The sequence below is a fragment of the Fonticula alba genome (genome assembly GCF_000388065.1).
Source record: "Fonticula alba strain ATCC 38817 unplaced genomic scaffold supercont2.2, whole genome shotgun sequence".
NCBI classification, from domain to species: domain Eukaryota; order Rotosphaerida; family Fonticulaceae; genus Fonticula; species Fonticula alba.
The window spans coordinates 561382-575006 of record NW_009242972.1 but is presented as its reverse complement, the minus strand read 5'-3'; the positions used below and the strand labels follow the sequence as shown (position 1 = coordinate 575006).

The following is a 13625-nucleotide window of genomic DNA, read 5'->3' as shown; positions in this document are numbered from 1 at the left end:
GCGACAGCAGGGACCCCCGGGTGCTGGCCGTCCGGGGGGGGGGGGGGGAGGAGTACGGTAGGGGGGAGGCAGCGTCCGATGCACGGGATGGGCGAGGGCGGGGGGAGGGGGGGGGGGCGGGGCGGGAGTCTAGACTGGTGGAGAGGGCCACAGGCAGGGCAAAGGGCACAGCCAAAAGGGATGAGCGGGGCGCGGGGAGGAGGAGCCAGCTGGGACGAATCAGTCTGGGGCTGGAGCAGGCTGCCGGGGTGACTCTCAAAAGGGCAGCGTCCGATGGCGCAGGCTGTGTCATGGCGACTGCCAGCCGCAGGGGGCCTGGCTGACGCATGGGCACCGGGCCGCGTGTATGACCCCGAGGGCGAGCCTCTCGTGCGCGCGATCGGGCGTCGGCCAACACCGTAGCAGGCAGCGGCATCCATCTGGCGCGTTCCGCCAAACAATGGTCCCGGCCAAAGGTGCAAGGGTGCAACGGCCGACGGGGGTGCCTTGAGCGAGGCCTCGGACGGGTCTGCGAACGAGGTAGACGTGTATGCACATATGGATGTGTGTGCGTGTGCGTGTGCGTGTGCGTGTGCAGCCGCGAGCAGGCGCGGGCCTGTGTGTACAGATGTGCCGTCTGTACATGCATACCTGCGCCCCCTCACCTAGCGATGATGCGGCAGGGGAAGTGGGCCATCTCCGAGGTTTATCCCACGTGCGGAAGGTGCCAACGAAGGTCCCTGCGCAGATGCCCCCGGATCAAGCGATCTCGGTAGCGGAGGGGGCGGGGGAACAGAAACAAGGGCAAGGCAAAAGCAGCAGCCAGCCCGGCGGTTGAGGGGGACTTTTCGGGGGGGAGAGGGAATTTCCCAAGCACGGGCTCCCCACCTAGCCACTCTTTTACCCCCACCCTGCGACCCTTTCCCCCCCCCCCCCCCTCCCGCTGCCCCTTGGGTGTTTCCTGCCCCGCCGCCGGGGTTTTCTGGCCCTCCATCCTCCTCCCCTTTTCCCCCCCCTTACCCGAAGGTCCGACAGTCTACACCATGTCCAGTGCCAGTGAGGATGTTCTCCTGGCCGAGCTTTCCACCAGTGAAGACGATGTTCCGGTCCAGCCGGTTTGCGCTACCTGCCCTCTGTGCCATGGCAGCGGGACGGTCCTGCTGACCTCGCTGCCGGACTCACTGGCCGAGTCGCCAGACCTCTACTCCATCCAAACGACGACCGATGTGGCGCGGCTGTTTGACGGACCGGTGTCACCGACACCCACTCCGCTGACTGCGCCAGCGGCCGGTGCCATCCCCTCTTCTTCCTCGCCCTCCTCGTCGCCTGGGCTGCGCACAGTCAGCGGGAAACCCCTGGACCCGGACGGGCTGGATGATGAGCCCCTCATGCCCGCACTGGAGGGTGACTCGAAGGTCACTCCGCGGTCCATTTTCCAGCTTTTCCTCTCCGGCCTTTACCATGGGATTCCGGCCTCGGTGGCCCTGATCACCTCGGGCTTGCTCTTGCGCTTCTCGAAACACCTGCTCGCCAAGTGGCGGTGAGAGGCCGCACAGGCCGGGCTGTTGAAATAGAGAGGGAGCCCTGTTTGTGTGTGACCCTGTCACTGCTGTCTGTCTGCCTGCCTTTCTTCCCTCGCATCCTGCTCCTCCTGTGGCCGGTGCATGGGATCCCCGTCGGGCGGGTGATTTTGAGGACTTTTTATTTTTCAGGCCCTGACAAAGGGCGTTGGAACAAGGGCAATATGAGGATATGTCGGTGGGTGGGTGGGTGGGTGGGCGTGCGGGTCGATGTATGTGTTGCATGCCAACGAGGAGGAGGGCTCCCAGTAGGGCGTCGCCTGGTCAATTGTTGGTCACCAGAGAGACCTCCAGACGGTTGCCTGGGAGGGGAGACAAGGCGAGAAAGAGAGAAGGAGAGAAAGAGAGAGAAAGAGAGAGAAAGAGAGAGAGAGAAGGGGAGAAAGAGAGAAGGGGAGAAAAAGAGAAGGGGAGAAAGAGAGAAAGAGAGAAAGAGAGAAAGAGAGAAAGAGAGAAAGAGAGAAAGAGAGAAAGAGAGAAAGAGAGAGAAAGAGAGAGAAAGAGAGAGAAAGAGAGAGAAAGAGAGAAAGAGAGAAAGAGAGAGACAACAGGGCGGAAGATGGCAAGCACAGAGTTGCATGGTGTGAGTGGGCACCCGAGGAAGGCAGTTCGAAAGGGCCGTTGCAGGCGGTGAAAGCGAAAGACGGGCAAAAGCCATCACGTACCGTCAACATTGAGACCATCATAGTCCTTGATAAACTGGAGAGCCTGGTTGCGAAGGGCGAAGCGAACCCGAACAGCGGTGCGCTGGTCGTTGTACTCAACACCAAGCGACTCAATGCCCGAGAGGAGCTCCTACATGTGGCATCACGGGGGGGAGGGGGCGGGGAGAGAGTGGGTGAGGATCTTTGGCTTGCATTGCCGGAGGAGGGCGCGGGCGAAGGAAGAAGCACAGCTGGCACGCACCTGGATGTTGCACTGGGGAACCAGGTTGCGAATCAGGAGGAGGGTGCCCTCATCCGTGGCGCGGGCAGGAGCCTACAGCACGAGCGAGGGGCAGGGCGAAAGAAGGGGAGGATGGGGGACGACAAAAGGGCGGAGGGGAAGAGGAGCACGCGAAAAGGGGGAGAGAGAAAGAGGAGGAACAGCAAGAGCGCAGCACGGTGTCAGTGGTACGAGGTGAAGCAGAAGCAGCAGCACATGAGGTGGGCCCCTCGGGCGGGGGAAGAGGACGGACCGAGATGTTCCCCGACAGACCGGCCTTCAGGGGCGAAACAACGGAGGGCAGGGAGGTGGTAACCTTCGGGGCGGGGGTCTTGCGCGTAGCACCGCCAGCTGTCTTGGCGGGACCGCCGGAGGTCTTGGCAACGACGTTGGGAGTGCTGCCGGCAGCGCCGCCAATTTGAATGCGACCGCGCAGGTCGCTTGGCAGGTTGGCCAAAAACTGCTTGGACTGTTGCTGCGCTGTCTTCTGCTTCTTCTGGGTCAGCTGCTGCTGCTGCTGCTGCTGAATCTTGGCCTTCTTGGCCTTCTTGGCGGTGCCGATGACCGGGCCGCCGGCGAGAGAAACACGCCCGGCCAGATTGGAGGAGACAACCGAGCGGAGCACCGGGATCGGCAGGCCGGGCATGGTAGTGCTGTTGAGCTGCTGGACGCGGCGCTTGCCGCCCCGCTTCTTGGACAGGTCAGAGGCGACCATTTGCTCGAAGCCATCGCGGCCCCAGCGGAGCGAGTCGACGCCCTTCTTGGAGCCAGCGGAGGACTGGACCTTGCTCCGGGTCATGGTGGGGGGAAGAGTGCGCGAGCGTGGGAGCGCGGGCAAGCGGAACGGGCGGAACGGGCGGAGCGGGTGGGGGCGAAGAGAGACGGCGGTGCCCAATGGGGTCGGGCAAGGGAAGCAAGAGGGGCGAGGCGGCGGGACGAGCGCGGGGAGGAGAGGCGGTGTGGCCAGCATGTGCGCCAGGGCGCGAAACAGTCCCGGCTCATCTGTCTGGGTTCGGGCGGGTGGGGGGTTGTCTCTAACGGCCCCCCGCCTGTGTGCCGGTCTCCACCTGATCCCTGCCCGCCCGCCCGCCCGCCCGCCCGCCCCCTGCGAGTGCCTGTGGCCGTGGCGTCAGCCCGCGGGGCGGCCCAACATACCCTTCTCGGCGCCTGGTGGCGTGGGGACACCCAAGGGGGGGGGGGGGGGGGGGGGAGTGCGCCTGGGCTTGTGCTGACGCTCCCGGTGGGGGACGGCGAACCGCCGCCGGACGACCCAGCGCCGCGCTCCGCGGGGATCCTGTTCGTTGGCCCAGGACTGCCGACGGAAGCGCCAAGACAACTCGTCAACACGCCCTTTGACACCCGCGCCGCGGTTTCCCGACCCTCTCCCTTTCTCTCGATGTGTGTGTGTGTGTGTGTTTGTGTGTGTGTGCATGTGTCTGTACGTGTGTGTTCGGGCGCGCGTCCCATTTTCTCCCTCGGGCTGGGCGCCCCCCGAGGATGGAAGGCTACAACCCCTCCCCGGTGTTGGGGGACGGTGGGGGTTAGCGTGTTCTGGCCGTTAGGGCGAGCTGGCGCAGGGGGGGGGGGGGGGCCGAGCGGCGGAAGAAAATAACAGAAGCATCGATCGAGGTGTGTTGACTCTCCCCCCCCCCCGGCCCCTCCCCCGTCCCGTCCCTTGGTCGGGCAGTCTCTCCGATCGCCGGACCACCACTCTGGGCTCACAGCCTTTGGGCGAGTTTCACCTTGCCCAAGGCCCGGGGCCCCCGGGGCGCCTCTGACCGAGGCCAACACGGTGTCGCCTCTCTCCGGTACGCCGGTCCGGATGTCGAGATCGTGCACCTAAAGGGCCAGACATGTGCCGACCAGGGACGCCTATTGACCGCCAGTGTTGCCTCTCCTTCCCCTCCTCCTACTTTGCACGGCTTTCGCGTCTCCCACTCTTCTTCGCGCCCTCGCCCCCTTCCTCTTGTCACATTCCCTCTCCGCCTGGCGCAATCCCGAGCATGTCCGAGCCCAACACCGGCGAGCCCTGCTCGAAGCCGCCTGCCGCCCTGTCCGACATCTCGGGCTTCGATGTGGACGACTTGCTCCTTGGTGCGTGATCCTCCGCCGGCTCCTTCTCCTGCCCTCGTCATGCCTGACTATTTGCCTGCGGCTTGCCCCTTCGTCCGGTCCAGGCGCCCTGGCCTCGGCCAACATCCAATCTTCAACCGTCGAGGAAGAGCCCCCGGTTGACACCGCTCCCAAGGAGGCCGCCCCTCCAGTCACCCTTGAGGACGCCATCCGTCAGTCGGCCAAGGAGCACTCCCAGGCTCATGATGCTGTGCGCCGCCTCCTTCCCTGCCGATGTCGCCCGTCCCCCACATCGCCTCCCACGCGTGCATGCACGCGCACTCCCCCCCCCCCCCCCCCCCCCCCCCCCACACACACCGGACGCCCTCCGACTCCGCCTACTTACCTGCTGCGCCCTGCTCATCCTCTCTGCCCTCCCTCTTCCTCTCTCTCTCTCTCCCCCCAGCTTCCGACCATGGCTGACTTGCATATGGACGACATGTTCGCCAGCTTCTCGGACACCATCGGCTCATCGATGACCAACTTCCTGGAGGCCATGATGGTTCAGATTGTTTCGCGGGAAGTGCTTTACGAGCCGATTCTCATGCTCGAGAACAACGTACGAGATCCGTCCTCCCCCCCCGGCCCTCACTTGCGCCCGCTCCGTGGCCATCTGGCCGTCCTTCTGACCGGCTGTCCTCTCCAACCTTCTCCCCTTGGCTCGGACCCCTTCCACTCAGTATCCCATCTGGCTCGCGGCCAACCGGCACACCCTGTCGCCGGAAGAGCAGAGCGTGTGCGACCAGCACATCGTCATCCTGCGGAAGATTCTCCTCACATATAACCCGGCCTTCCAGGCGACCTTGGCCCCGGGCGAATCGCCGGACGCCTGCCCCAAGCCGGACCCGGACATTCCGGCCAGCTGCGGCGACCCGGAAGCCCCCTTGACCTCGGTGCAGAAGACCAAGCTGCTGCAGTACATCCAAGACATCCAAGCGGTCGGAGCCATCCCGGTGGGCTTCCTCAATGAGGTGATGAGCGATTCGGACCGCGCGGAAATCGGTGCCATCTTTGCCGGCGCCAGCGGTCCGACCCCAGCAGCCCTGGAAGAGCTCCTGGCGGCTGAGGGTCCTGGGGGGAATCCCGGGGCCCGGGGCCCTGCGGCCAAGAGCACCGCCAGTGAGGGCCCCGGCCCGGATGGGGCAGCCCTGCTGGACCCGCTGCTGGGGGACATCAACAAGCTGCAGTCCCTGCTCGAGGATCTGAGCAAGGACGCGGGTCCCGAGCAGCCTGGCGGGCCGAATGACTGTGCGGTCATGTAGGCCGCCTCTCCGGTCCTCAGGTTCGAACAGTCATGCGCCCCGGAGGCAAGAGACATAGTGTGGGACAGGCAAGAAGAGCCTCATGGGCGCCAAGCCTTTGGGCCTCGCTCTCTCTCTCTCTCTCTCTCTCTCTCCTCTGCTTGCGTGCCTTTTTTTTATTGAAATAAATCCCGTCTGAAAGCAGCCTGCTGCATATGCCTTTTCGCAGGGGCATGCACGAGAGAGGCAAAGAAAAAGAGAGGACCAGAGGGAGAGAGAGAGAGAGGGGCGGGAAAGGCGGCAGACGACATGCAGGGCCCACTGTATATGCAATCTTGGCGCTCGCTTGATTGGGTGCCATCAGGGCCAGGAGGGGGCCTTCCCTGGCAGTTGATTGTGCCCGGATGCGCAGGCTCCCCAACCAACCTAAGAATGGATGGACGCGGGGGCATACATTTAGCACATGCATAAACCCTTGCGTCCACACACATGGAAAAAGATAAATGCACCCACAGACATCCACACACGTCCACCTCCATACATACATACATACATACACATGCTTATGCAGAGGGAGCGACAGGAGGCCAGGACACATGCACGCATGCAGCAGGCGGAGAGGGCCCAGAGCGGGAACACATGGAGGTGCGCCGTAAGGTCTATTCACGGGGAGAGCCCCAAAAGAGAGAGAGAGAGAGAGAGCACACATACTCAGGGCATGCTCTGGGGGGCTTGACGAGTGGCATTGCCTGGCCGGCGGAAAACAATCGGAGCATTCCTGCCATCGGGAGCACGACCGCGCGCCCCGGTCACCCCGGCTGCTGGGGGGAGATTCCGCACCCGCGGCATGGGGCCACTCATGGAGGACATCTGTCGGGGATTTGCCCGGCCTGCCAGGGCCGGCTGGTAGGTGACCGTGCCAGCGACATGGCCCGCCCGCGGGCCGCTGCTTCTGGTCGTGGTCTGGCCGCTCCGGGGCGTGGCTCTGGCGGTTCGTGTTGGAGGCTCTCCCAGCTGCACGCGTTGGAGGATCCGTTGAGCACGCTGGGCGTCTCGTTGGTTTCGGACCCCAGGCAGGGGCGGGGGCGTCCGGTGAAAGGGCAAGCTGTCGGACAAATGTGAAGAAGGCGGCGGGAGGAAGGAGAGCTCCGCCGGAGGCCGACGGATAGCCGGTCGTGAGGGCGAGGCATCCGGCTCCGGCGGAAGGGGCGGGGTCCGGATTGGCGAGGACGGCGGGGGCGAGGACACCCTCGCCGGCAGGGGTGGCGTCGACCGAGCAGTCGCTGGCCGTGGTGGCGGAGGAACCGGTGCCGGCGAGGGGGGGGCCCCGGTCGCCGGCTCCGATGGCCAGACCGGCTGGCTTCCGGCCCGGCCCGACGAGGGGGGTGCCACATCGCTGTCGCTGTCGCTGTCGCTGCTGTCGCTGAAGTCCGACGAAGAGCTGAAGCCCGACGAGGAGCCAAAGCCCGAGGAAGGGGATGATGGGAAGTAGTCGTCGGAATTTGAGCTGAAATGCGCATCAAGCAGTTGGGCCGCCGTCAAGACCGTTTCCGCCCGGCGGCGGGATGACCGCGTGGCCGGGGTCGGCCGGAGTGCCGAACGTGTGCTCGACCGGAGGACACGCACCGGCGGGGAGGAATCGGCTCCACCACCATGGCCAATGCCAATGTCAATGTCAATGTCTATGTCGTCATCCGACTCGATGGCCAGCTGGGCCGGCTGAACCGGCTGCACGGCCCCCTGCAATGAGGTCTGCCTTGCACTGGGCGTCTCGGGAAACATGCCAGTCCCGGACAATGAGGCCCGGAAAAGTGAGCCGGTTGGCTGGCCGGCGGTGGCCGAGGCCTGTGGCGGGTCGCGCGGGTCCATCGCCGGCTCCAAGAAAAGCTCCCCGGACAGAGGATGTCGCGACCAGGGCGCTCGCGAGGAGCGCCGGAGAAAGCCCGATACCACGGGCTCCCGACAAATCGGACAGCTGAGTCCGGCACCATCGTGCGGCCGGGCTTGGTGCTGTGGGAGTGGCCGCAAGGCGAAGGGTAAGCGGCGAGCCAGCTGGAGTGAGGGGCCCCATGAGCAGGGGCCAGGAGACAATGCGGGGTCCATCGAGAGGAAAGGGCGAGATGGGGAGGGGGGGCGGGAGGGGGCGGGAGAGACAGGGGAGGGACAGGGGAGGGACAGGAGAAGGATAGGGGAGGGCAAGATGCCACATGCACGCACGATGAACCAGGATCCAATGCAGGCTGCGTGAAACTGGTGGTCACAAAGCAGTCGGCAGGCAGCCGGAGTGATGGTGGCCAGGAGGAGGGGGGCAAAGAGAAGCCCGGTGTCGGCTGGCCCCGGGGGGCCGGATTCCGCCTCAGGGTCCGGCTCGGTGTCGGCGATGGCCTCAAAGCAGATGCAGCACGGGGGAGACTGGTTGACGAAGCGGCCAAACATGCTGTATATGCTCTGAGTGCGAACATCGGAGGATGGGGCGGTGAACGCGACATCAGCCGAATCCCCCTTGGCCGAGAGAGGACCTCGGTCGGAGGTCGGTTGGGACAGCAGCGAGGAGGTGGTGGGCGCCACGATGGCGGCGCCCGGTGGCCCGCCACCACGGCGGTCGGTCATGTTGCTGCTGTTGTTGCTGCTGCTGCTGCTGCTGCTGCTGCGGTTGCTGCTAGGGCCGGAGTCCAGGCAGCCGGGGCATCGGGGAGAAGGGGCAAGGGAAATGCAGGCGAGGGGGGAGGAAGGGCCAAGGGGGCGGCGGCGGCGGCAGTCCGTGAGAGGGGGATCTAACATTTGACCAGGCCTCGACGAGGGGCGCCATTCCACGGGGGCGAGCGAAAAAAGGTGTCCATCGATCTGCCCCGAAATACGCCCCAGGACAAGAGCAGGGGGCGGCCCTTTCCGGTAGTCGTGCCCTCGGCCCTTCCGCCCTCTGAGGCGGGAGTCCAAGAGATCGCCCCCCCCCCCGTTTCCCACAAGGAATCCCCCTCAAGCAAGTATCGGGCTCAGCATGCACCCCTGCACGCGGGGCAGTCCCCCCCTCCGAGAGCGCGGTAGCCAACCCCGCTCGGCCGCGACGGCTCAGTCGCACAGAAAGTATGCGACGCGGGGGGGGGGGGGGGGAGCGGCGCGACCGGGGATTGCCCAGTCCACCGTGCCACACATCTAGCACAGCTTCAGATCGGGGCGGGCTTGTTTTGTACGCACCACGTGATGGCATATCTCGATCACTTTGCCCGCCCTTTTTTCCCGCGCGCTGGGCGAGGCGGGCGAAGGAGGGGCGACGTGAGGCCTAGGGCCGCGAGTGGCGGGAGGGAAAGAAAGGGGAACGAGGGCGCACCGGGAGGGACATTGGTCAGGGGGCACCACCCGCGAACGAGCGACCGAGACCGGGCCAGATTGCACCCTATAACCCACATCACCCCCGCCTCCTGCCCGCCCGCCCGCCCGCCCGCCCCACACACACACACACACACTTTCTCTTCAGCTTTCCGCCTTGTCTATTCGGTGCCTCCCTGCTCTTGGCCATGACGGAAACCTGCTCCCAGGCTGACGGGACATCGCCTCGGCGCTGTCTGCTGGTCGGGCGCCCTGGGCCTCGGGGGCAGGATTTCATCCTCTGGCCGCCGGTGGACTTAGATCCACTGGACGGCCAGCTTTGTGGCTTGTCCCGGCATCTGGTGGCCGTGACACAGCTTCGCCCGGTGTCGGTGCTGGGCCATGCCGATGCGAATACGCTGGTGGTGGCCATCTGCCCGACGCAGGCGGCTCTGCTGGTGCGAGTGGGCGAGCATGTGGCCTTTACCCTGGTGCCTGCGGGGCTGCCCGATCATGGGGGCTTCTTGTCCCAATGCCTTCGCGTGGTGTGCCTCGAGGCCGACCCCGGCAGTCATCCTGCTGAGATGAACATCGAGCGGGCATTGCTCCAGTCTGTCAGGAATATGCTCTCGGGCAAGCCCTCCACCCTGACGATGCAACTGGCTCCGTATGATGTGTGCGTGATGTCCATGGCGATGCCGAGCCTCCACTGCCCAATGTCCCCCGTTGTTGCCCCGCCCCCCGCCCCCCGCCCCCCCCCCCCCTGGTGGGATGCTCCCCTGTGCCTCTGGCCTTTTCCGCTGACTATGGCAGCATTGTGCAGAGACCTGCAAGCCCTGCTGGCTGAGTGGTCCAGATCGTCGGGGGACGGGCACCTCGCGCAGCGGTGCAGCGCCCTCTGGGCACGCAATGAGCTCCACGCGCCGGTGCTTCCTCTGAACGCCCATCCGTTGCTGTATTTCGCTCGCAGTGAGGCAGCCTTGCCTGGGAGTCTGGGCGACGAGCGGAGTGCAGAACGCAAGAGGCTGCTTGAGCAGTTGGAGGTGCGCCGTGAGGTCGTGTGGGCCCTGGCCCGCATGTGTGCTGATGCACCGCTGCCTCGTTGGCCATCGGCATGTGTGGCCCTCGCTCTCGCTCGCCCTATCATGTGGCTGCTTTGCTGACGCTGCCTCTCATGTGCCGGGGCCTTTCCGTCGGCGTCTTTCCACCGCCCCCCGCTATACATGCTCTTGGGCAGGCCATCCCGTACGGGGATTTGGCGCGCGGATTTGCCGGGCTCCCGTGGGCCGAATTGGCCACACAGCCGGACGCCACGCTGGCCTCGGTGCTGACGGCCCCGCCTGCGGATGATGGACATCCCTTTTACCGCCAGGGCGCGGGGGCCGACGAGCAGCCCACCGCGCCGAGCCCCCTTCCCCCGGGGCTGGTCGTGGATTGGACCCATGTGTCGGACGTGGAATTGGCCCGAGCCATGGATGGCCAGTCGGATGGCGGGGAAGCCAGGGCCGCGGTCGCGGCTGACACCTTCGCCGACATCGCAAGCCTGGAGGCAATGGCCCTCTCGGCCCGGGATGAGGGGCACACTTCGACCGGGCAGGCCGCCTCGGATGGCCGACGCCAGTGCAGCGCCAGGGACCTGGCCGGATTGACGCGCCTCGGAAGCGCGGAGATCGCCAGCGGCCGGGTGGCCGTGGTCCTGCTGGCCGGCGGCCAGGGCACGCGCCTCGGCCATCGCGGCCCCAAGGGCACCTTCTCCCCGGCAGGGCTGCCCTCGGGGAAGTGCATCTTTCGCCGGCACGCCGAGCGCCTGCTGGCGGCCAGCAACCGGGCCCAGGTGGTGGCGCAAAGTGCGGCCCAGCCCTCGGGCCCCCTGTCGCGGCATTGCCGGTGGGTGGTGCTCACCAGCGCCGAGACGCACCACGATACCGAGGCCTACTTCGAGGCCGAGGACTTTTTCGGCTTGGATCGGGCTCTGGTGCGCTTCCTCACGCAAGCCAGCCTGCCGGCGGTCCATCTGCTGGATGGGACCTTCATCCTGGCCGAGCCCTACCGGCTGTCCACCGCCCCGAATGGCAATGGCGGGCTGTATGAGGCCCTCGCTCGGTCCGGGACGCTGGACTGGCTGGAGGCCGGGGGGGTCCGGCACCTGCAGATTTGCGGCGTGGATAACCTCCTCACGCGGGCCCCCTGCCCGGGGCTGGTGGGCATGGCGCTGGCCGGTGGCCTGCGCGTGGCATCGAAGGCGGTGCCGCGCGTGCGTCCAACCGAGGCGGTGGGTGTCTTTGCCGAGCGCCACGGCCGCTTCGGTGTGGTGGAGTACACCGAGCTCGGGGCTGACCTGGCCGGGGCGGTGGCCGACCCGGCCACCGGGCGCCTGGCCTTCGACTTGGCCAACATCGGCCACCAGTACATGCGCCTGGATGTGGTCCGGCATCTGGCCCGGCTGGGGGCCTTCCACATGCTGCCCTTTCACAAGGCGCAGAAGCGCATCGCCGGCCTGGCGCGGGCCGAGGCTGCCGGCCACCGGGCGGCCTCGCTGTGTGGCTTGAAGTTGGAACTCTTCATTTTCGACACCCTGCCCCTGGTGGGGACCGTCACTGCGGGCCGGGCCGGGGTGCAGTTGGTTCGCCGGGAGGCGGAATTTGCGCCGGTCAAAAATGCCGACGGGCCTGGGGCCGTCGACTGTCCGGCCACCGCGGCCGGGCTCCTGCTGGACCAGTGTACTGCCTGGCTGCGGGACTCCGGTGTCCAGGTGGATGGGTCCCTGCGTGCGGAGGTGGCCCCTAGGGTGTCTGTGGCTGGGGAGGGTCTAGGTGCCTTTGCTGGGCTTCGGCTTTCGGTGGAGCCTGGCCGCGACGCGGTTTTCATCGACTCGCGTGAGGGTCTGGCATCTCTGCTACAATGAGACAAGGCCTGGCTGCTGAGCAAGGCTGCTTGCCTCTTCCTTCGCGCATGCTTGTCGTGTCGAGATCCATTCACACGAATGGCACACGATCGCAGCGGGGGAGGGCCGCCAAGCTGCCGTGTGTGTGTGGGTGGGTGGGTGTGTCGATCTGGGGGAAATTCAGTCGCTCGTGCATGTTGTTTGTGCTCTTGTTTTTCCTTCTTCATTGTCCGAATACATCTGTGTCTGGCCACAACACATACATGCAGCCAATGTGAGGTGTGTATGGGTGTGGGTGGATGGCGTGGCGTGGCGCGACACAAAAATCGACTCCCCAGCCTCATCTCTGGGCGAGCGCATGACATATGCACGGATGCATCCATCCTGGCGGGCGGGCGGGCGGGCCGGCGGGCCGGTGTAAACACGGGCCGGTGTGCCGGCATGCCGCTTTGCCGATCGGGTTTGGGCGCGCGATGCATGGCGTGGCATGAGCATCGCATGAGAACGTGCCGGGCGAGGGAAAAGTTTGAAGAGAGCTTGAGAGGCGGCCCGAGAGATTCGAAGGGCCGGGGCCGGGGGATCGACGAGCCCCGGCGGGCCGGGGCAGGCGTTTGGGCCGGGTCTGCGTGGGGCCGTGTGAGTCGTCCCCCCCCCCCCCCCCTCCCACGCCGGAAGATGCATCGGAGCCCGCCCCGAGGGGGGCGACCGAGCCCAAGTGATTGAAGGGCCGTCTGGTGGCGGGCGAGGGGGTGGCAGGGGAGGGGGGGCGGGGGGCGATCTAGCCCGCCTTCGGGGCAACACTGGTGCCCCTGCTCGAAGTTGGCCTGTCTGCCGGGCTCTCTTACGGGGCTTTCGGGCCCGTCCGCAGGTGACCGGGCGGGCTAGGCAGGGCCGGGCCGGGGCTGCCGCTGGGGCCCGGCATATGCCCTGGGTCTGGTCATTATTCTTCCCCACAGAAACGCTGCCGCCGGCTCAACCAGTTGGCACTAGAGCCGATCGCACACGCCCTGTCCTGGCCCAAACAGGGAGAGCAGGGTCCCCGCCCCGGGGGGGGGGGGGGTGCTGCGGGGCGCGGGGGCGCTCCCGGTCGGTCCCGGCGCCAAGGGGGCCCGGGACGGCACGCCCCGTCGAGGCCAGCCCCATGCCAAGGCCGTGTGCGGGTTCCCCGGAAGCATACTCGCGTGTTGGGGAGGGACCTCGCAACAGGCGTCTTTTGGCCGAAGGGATTGGGGCGGACCGAATGGCTGGGGGCCGGGAGAGAATATTTGCAAGACATGCGCCAGTGTGTGTGTGCGTGTGTGTATCCCTGTTTAATATTCATGTTTGCACGGGTGTGTGTGTGTGTGTGTCGCTGCGGGTATCCCCCCCGATGCAGAGGGGCGTGATGGCCTCCGGGTGGAAAGATGGTGTTTTCCTCCGGAGGGGGGGCTATCTCTCCAGGGAGATAGCGCCCGCTGTTGAGCGACACCCGCAGACAGGGAGCCCGTCGCGGCGTCGCGTGGGCCTGCCTACCCCTCGCCCCCCCCCCTCCCCCCGGGCCGGCAGCAGCCAGCGCCGCTGCCCCGGCTGCACTGCCCCGGCGACACGGGAGAGGGGCCC

The 13625-nt window shown here is 66.3% G+C and overlaps 5 protein-coding genes across 6 annotated transcripts; 3 read left to right on the top strand and 2 right to left on the bottom strand.

Annotated features, from left to right (window-relative positions):
• Nucleotides 1-1022: 1022 nt before the first annotated feature.
• On the top strand, nt 1023-1523 carry H696_01150 (hypothetical protein; the record flags this gene model as incomplete). Its single annotated transcript, XM_009495032.1, has 1 exon — nt 1023-1523. The coding sequence occupies one exon, from the start codon at nt 1023-1025 to the stop codon at nt 1521-1523; it is 501 nt and encodes a 166-aa protein (XP_009493307.1).
• Nucleotides 1524-1743: 220 nt separating this feature from the next.
• H696_01149 (hypothetical protein) lies at nt 1744-3438 on the bottom strand. The gene is made up of 4 exons (XM_009495031.1): nt 2737-3438; nt 2466-2537; nt 2225-2354; nt 1744-1861 (listed from the first exon to the last, which is right to left on the bottom strand). The coding sequence occupies exons 1-4, from the start codon at nt 3280-3282 to the stop codon at nt 1824-1826; spliced, it is 786 nt and encodes a 261-aa protein (XP_009493306.1). The 5' UTR covers nt 3283-3438; the 3' UTR covers nt 1744-1823.
• An 841-nt stretch (nt 3439-4279) lies between these two features.
• Nucleotides 4280-5983, top strand: H696_01148 (hypothetical protein). Its single transcript, XM_009495030.1, has 4 exons — nt 4280-4577; nt 4661-4806; nt 5002-5154; nt 5276-5983. Exons 1-4 carry the CDS (start codon nt 4337-4339, stop codon nt 5855-5857), a joined length of 1122 nt encoding a protein of 373 aa, XP_009493305.1. The 5' UTR covers nt 4280-4336; the 3' UTR covers nt 5858-5983.
• A 564-nt stretch (nt 5984-6547) lies between these two features.
• On the bottom strand, nt 6548-8446 carry H696_01147 (hypothetical protein; the record flags this gene model as incomplete). Its single annotated transcript, XM_009495029.1, has 2 exons — nt 6548-7846; nt 8054-8446. The coding sequence occupies 2 exons, from the start codon at nt 8444-8446 to the stop codon at nt 6548-6550; spliced, it is 1692 nt and encodes a 563-aa protein (XP_009493304.1).
• Nucleotides 8447-9277: 831 nt separating this feature from the next.
• On the top strand, nt 9278-12288 carry H696_01146. 2 transcript variants are annotated; one of them, XM_009495028.1, is made up of 3 exons: nt 9278-9818; nt 9966-10185; nt 10380-12288. In XM_009495028.1, exons 1-3 carry the CDS (start codon nt 9352-9354, stop codon nt 12045-12047), a joined length of 2355 nt encoding a protein of 784 aa, XP_009493303.1. In that variant the 5' UTR covers nt 9278-9351; the 3' UTR covers nt 12048-12288. The 2 variants fall into 2 exon arrangements, with proteins under 2 accessions (XP_009493303.1, XP_009493302.1); XM_009495027.1 differs by having other exon boundaries at nt 9966-12288.
• Nucleotides 12289-13625: the final 1337 nt, after the last annotated feature.